This window comes from Cetorhinus maximus, unplaced genomic scaffold (genome assembly GCF_964194155.1).
Source record: "Cetorhinus maximus unplaced genomic scaffold, sCetMax3.hap1.1 HAP1_SCAFFOLD_1353, whole genome shotgun sequence".
NCBI lineage: Eukaryota > Metazoa > Chordata > Chondrichthyes > Lamniformes > Cetorhinidae > Cetorhinus > Cetorhinus maximus.
In genome coordinates, this window is record NW_027597294.1 from 2,638 (window position 1) to 8,313 (window position 5,676).

General features: G+C 54.1%; 1 protein-coding gene across 2 annotated transcripts; it reads left to right on the plus strand.

Annotated features, from left to right (window-relative positions):
* Positions 1-381: 381 nt before the first annotated feature.
* Positions 382-5,061, plus strand: LOC144676098 (perlucin-like protein). 2 transcript variants are annotated; one of them, XM_078536610.1, is made up of 4 exons: positions 382-496; positions 2,465-2,607; positions 3,258-3,364; positions 4,344-5,061. In XM_078536610.1, exons 1-4 carry the CDS (start codon positions 385-387, stop codon positions 4,516-4,518), a joined length of 537 nt encoding a protein of 178 aa, XP_078392736.1. In that variant the 5' UTR covers positions 382-384; the 3' UTR covers positions 4,519-5,061. The 2 variants fall into 2 exon arrangements, 1 of the variants encoding a protein (XP_078392736.1); XR_013575244.1 differs by lacking the exon at positions 382-496 and adding an exon at positions 1,524-2,295 and having other exon boundaries at positions 2,384-2,607.
* The last annotated feature ends 615 nt before the right edge of the window (positions 5,062-5,676 follow it).

The window sequence follows — 5,676 nt, forward strand, 5'->3', positions numbered from 1 at the left end:
TTCAGAATCAAGAGGAGGCTGGACAGAGGAGACGGGGAGAAGCTGTTCACACCGGGCCCAGAGGACACAGATTTTTAAGCGATTTGCGAAAGAATCAAACGCGACGTGAGAGAAAACGTTTTCACACACCGAGCGGTTCGGCTCTGGGATGTGCTGCCTGGTCATGTGGGGGAGGCAGGTTGAATTGAGGCATTCAAGGGGGCATTGGATGGTTATTTGCACAGATACAATGTGCAGGGGTACAGGGGGGAAAAGGCAGGACAATGGCACTGGGTCCTAACGCTCATTCGGAGAACCGGTGCGGACATGATGGGCCAAATGGCCTCCTTCTGTGCGGTTCAGACCCTGTGGTTCTTTGACCCTGTGATTCTCTCAGTCCTACAGATGGACAAGAACATGACGGGACAGAATGGAAAGATCCGGAATATGTCCGAGACCATTGAACAGATGCTCCGGGACCGAAGATCCTTCTGCACCATCCTCCAGAACTACTCAGGTGAGTTGGTGCTGTCGGCCCCCACCCCCTCCCCCACTCTCCCATCATCCCACACTCTGTCCCATTGGGATCGCCCCCACCCCCTGTCTCCCCAACCCCACCCCCACCCCCACCCCCTGTCTCCCCGCCCCCACACCCTCACCCACTCTCCCATTCTCCCCCGCTCTGTCCTATTGGGATTGCCCCCACCCCCTGTCTCCCCGCCCCCACCCGCTGTCTCCCCGCCCCCACCCCCAGTCTCCCCGCCCCCACCCCCAGTCTCCCCGCCCCCACCCCCAGTCTCCCCGCCCCCACCCCCAGTCTCCCCGCCCCCACCCCCAGTCTCCCCGGCCCCACCCCCAGTCTCCCCGCCCCCACCCCCAGTCTCCCCGCCCCCACCCCCAGTCTGCCCGCCCCCACCCCCTACCCCAACCTCCCATCCTCCCCCGCTCTGTCCCATTGGGATCGCCCCCACCCCCTGTCTCCCCGCCCCCACCCCCTGTCTCCCCGCCCCCACCCCGTCTCCCCAACCCCACCCCCTGTCTCCCCAACCCCACCCCCTGTCTCCCCGCCCCCACCCCCTGCCTCCCCGCCCCCACACCCTGCCTCCCTGCCCCCACCCACCCACCCCTGCCTCCCCGCCCCCACCCACCCACACCTGCCTCCCCGCCCCCACCCACCCACCCCTGCCTCCCCGCCCCCACCTACCCACCTCTGCCTCCCCGCCCCCACCCACCCACCCCTGCCTCCCCGCCCCCACCCACCCACTCCTGCCTCCCCGCCCCCACCCACCCACCCTTGCCTCCCCACCCCCACACACCCCTGTCGCCCCTCCTCCACGCCCACCCCTTTTCTCTCCTCTTCCACCCCCTGTCTCCCCACCCCCACCCTCCCCATCCTTCAGTCAAGTTTGGGACAGGCGAGGGGTTGAATCGATCTGGAGGGGTGGGGTCTGTCCGACAGATTGAAGGGATTGGATAAGGTGCAGGATCCAGACCCGAAGCCTGAGGTCTACAGGCGAAACCACGGCGACCGGACCCGAGGCGTTGAAAGCAATGAAGAGATTCGATTGGGTCGATGGAGAGAAACTATTTCCTCTGATCCGGTGGGTTGTGAGGGAGCCGGGGAGGGGGAGTCGAGAACAAGGGGGAAGGTGGTTAAAATTCGAGCCAGGATGTTCAGGGGGGACATCAGGAAACACCTCTTCACACAAAGGGGAGCGGAAATCAGGAACTCTCCCCCCACCCCCGAAATAAACTGTGGGGCCGGAGGTCAAAGGGAATCGTCAAAACTGAGATTGAGAGATTGTTGTTGGGGATGGAGGGTCACGGAACCGAGGGAGTTAAGGTACAGAGCAGATCCAATGGAATGGTGTAAAATACCCGAGAGGGGCTGAATGGCCTCCTCCTGTTCCTGTGTAACAGGCTCGAGAGGGGCTGAATGGCCTCCTCCTGTTCCTGTGTAACAGGCTTGAGAGGGGCTGAATGGCCTCCTCCTTTTCCTGTGTAACAGACTCGAGAGGGGCTGAATGGCCTCCTCCTGATCCTGTGTAACAGGATCGAGAGGGGCTGAATGGCCTCCTCCTTTTCCTGTGTAACAGACTCGAGAGGGGCTGAATGGCCTCCTCCTGTTCCTGTGTAACAGGCTCGAGAGGGGCTGAATGGCCTCCTCCTGATCCTGTGTAACAGGGTCGAGAGGGGCTGAATGGCCTCCTCCTTTTCCTGTGTAACAGACTCGAGAGGGGCTGAATGGCCTCCTCCTGTTCCTGTGTAACAGGCTCGAGAGGGGCCGAATGGGCTCCTCCTGTTCCTGTGTAACAGGCTCGAAAGGGACTGAATGGCCTCCTCCTTTTCCTGTGTAACAGACTCGAGAGGGGCTAAATGGCCTCCTCCTGTTCCTGTGTAACAGGCTCAAGAGGGGCTGAATGGCCTCCTCCTGTTCCTAATGTTTCGATGTATTTCTCTGAATTAAGTCTGTATAATTTTGCAGAGTCTCCCTGTCCGAACGGCTGGAAAGTTCATAATCATCATTGCTATAAATTCTCAACGGAGAGAGTAAACTGGGACTCGGCAAAACAACAATGTGAATCCCAAAATACACACCTCGTCATCATAAATACAGAACAGGAACAGGTGAGAATGACAGACGCATCTGTCAGAATGAGATAGAGTGAGAGAATATCCCTCTGCACCGTCCCCATCAAACACTCCCAGGACAGGTACAGCACGGGGTTAGATACAGAGTAAAGCTCCCTCTACACCGTCCCCATCAAACACTCCCAGGACAGGTACAGCACGGGGTTAGATACAGAGTAAAGCTCCCTCTACACCGTCCCCATCAAACACTCCCAGGACAGGTACAGCACGGGGTTAGATACAGAGTAAAGCTCCCTCTACACTACATGAACGAGGGTTTCAGCGGTCAATGAGCTGAGACCGGGGTGGTTCTGGGCGATGTTACGGAGTTGGGAAGAGGCCGTCTTGGTGACGATGTGGATATGAGGTGGGAATCCCATCTCCAGGTTAAACACAACCCCAGGGTTGTGAACAGTCTGGTTCAGACTCAGGGAGTTCCCAGGATGGAGTCGGTAACTCGGGAATGGAGTTTGGAACAGAGACGGAAAACAACAACTTCAGTCTTCCCGATATTTAATCAGAGGGAATGAGGGAGAATTTCCTGAGGAAGGGTTTGGTGTATTTTGGGTATCAGTTGTGTGTGCGTGTTTGTGTGAGTTAAGGCAGTCATACTAACTGAACACATTCCATCATTGTATCTGCTGCAGAATTTCATAAAGAAATCTATCGAGAATAATCCTGGGGATTACTGGATCGGACTAACAGATCGAGAGAGTGAAGGAAACTGGAAATGGGTGGATGGGAGCCCAGTGATGTGAGTCCCAGCGTCGCATGGAGAGAGAGAGCAGGACAGGGGGATTAGATTGTGATTGATACAGGGCTATGGGGAGAGAGTGGGACAGTGGGATTAGTTTGGGATTGATACAGGGCTATGGGGAGAGAGCGGGGCAGTGGGATTAGTTTGGGGATTTGTACAGGGCTATGGGGAGAGAGCGGGGCAGTGGGATTAGTTTGGGGATTGATACAGGGCTATGGGGAAAGAGCGGGACAGTGGGATTAGTTTGGGATTGATACTGCGCAATGGGGAGAGTGCGGAACAGTGGGATTAGTTTGGGGATTGATACAGGGATATGGGGAGAGAGCAGGGACAGTGGGATTAGTTGGGGATTTGTACAGGGCTATGGGGAGAGAGCGGGACAGTGGGATTAGTTTGGGATTGATACAGGGCTATGGGGAGAGAGCGGGACAGTGGGATTAGTTTGGGATTGATACAGGGCTATGGGGAGAGAGCGGGACAGTGGGATTAGTTTGGGATTGATACAGGGCTATGGGGAGAGAGTGGGACAGTGGGATTAGTTTGGGATTGATACAGGGCTATGGGGATAGACCGGGGCAGTAGGATTAGTTGGGGATTGATACAGGGCTATGGGGAGAGAGCCGGGACAGTAGGATTAGTTTGGGATTTGTACAGGGCTATGGGGAGAGAGTGGGAAATTGGGATTAGTTTGGGATTGATACAGGGCTATGGGGAGAGAGTGGGACAGTGGGATTAGTTTGGGATTGATACAGGGCTATGGGGAGAGAGTGGGACAGTGGGATTAGTTTGGGATTTGTACAGGGCTATGGGGAGAGAGCGGGACAGTGGGATTAGTTTGGGATTGATACAGGGCTATGGGGAGAGAGCGGGGCAGTAGGATTAGTTTGGGATTTGTACAGGGCTGTAGGAATCTTGCTGATTCTGTGCAGGAATGTGTCGGATTTTTATCGGTATTTTTTATTTCCCCATTTCCCAGTTTTACTAAATGGTATAAGGGTGAACCGAATAATGCAGCAGGAAATGAAAACTGCGCCATTATCAGAAGTGCCGACTGGAATGATGTCAGTTGTACCGATCACTTCCCTTTCATCTGTGAGAAAAGGGCACTGCCCTGCGTCGAGGCAGCTGATATTGAGAAATATTGTTCCTGAAGAGAGACTGGGACACAGAACGAGAGTGTCAGGATTGTCCAAAGATCCCCAGCCCCTCCTCCCTTCCCCACAGTCCCCGGCTGCCCGAGGCCACGTCCGAAAGGTGAAAGTTCATCTGTTCCCCTTCTCCCCCAGGAGGAGCTCCCTGCAGCGCCACCGGTGGTGGGAGGCGGGAATGACATCATGACGGTTGACATTGGAAAACCCCATTCTAAATCCAAGCAGGAATCTGGCGACATGTAACAGGACAGAAGTCCTGCATTTCTCTAGCAACTTTCACTAATTCAGATGATCACCAGCCTGCTTTTGCAGCCAATGAAGCAACTCCTTACAGAGTTTTCATCGTTGTCATGTCAGAAACGAGGCATTCAATTTGCGTGCAGTAAGCTCCCACTGGACTCAGGATTAAACTCGGTCACATCAGAAATACCCTTTGGACTTTTTCTTCTCGGACTCTGTAAATCATGTGAACTCATTTCAATCTCCCTGGTTCTTGTACTGTTACTATCCATAGTTGTAAAAGTTTCCTTTTTCTATCCTCCATTACTGTGTCTGTGCATTTGTGTACGTGTGTGTGCGTGTGTGTGTGTAAATGTCTATGTGTGTAGGTGTGTTTGTGTGTGAGTGTTTGAATGTGAGAGTGTGAGCTGTTATTATGTGAGTGTGTGAGCGTGAATGTGTTTGTGTGTGTGTGTGTGTGTGAGAGTAGGCGTGTATGTGTGTTTGTGAGAATATGTTTGTGTGAGTGTGTGTGTTTGTGCGAGTGTGCGTGAGAGTGTGGATGGGTGTGTGCGAGTGTGTGTGGGTGTGAATGTGGAGGTTGACATTGTGAACATTCCTGCCCGGGGTTTTAAATGTAAATAAACTAACCCGAGTTGATCACAATGTGAGTTTGCTGTGAGTGATTAGTAAAGTGGATCAGACACACTGAGGGTTTGGGAAAACACGCCACAACACACTTCACAAAGAATTCAAAACACCTTCTGCGTGCGGACAGCTGGTGAGAGACAGAAGTACAGTTTGCCTGTCTCTCTCCTGTCCGGAACAGTTCTTTCTGAGGAACCTACCAACTCAGACATGTATACAGGATCTCCAACTTTGTAATGCTGCTCCTAACTTCTCAATTCCTTCATACACCAGCCTACGTACTTTTGCTTT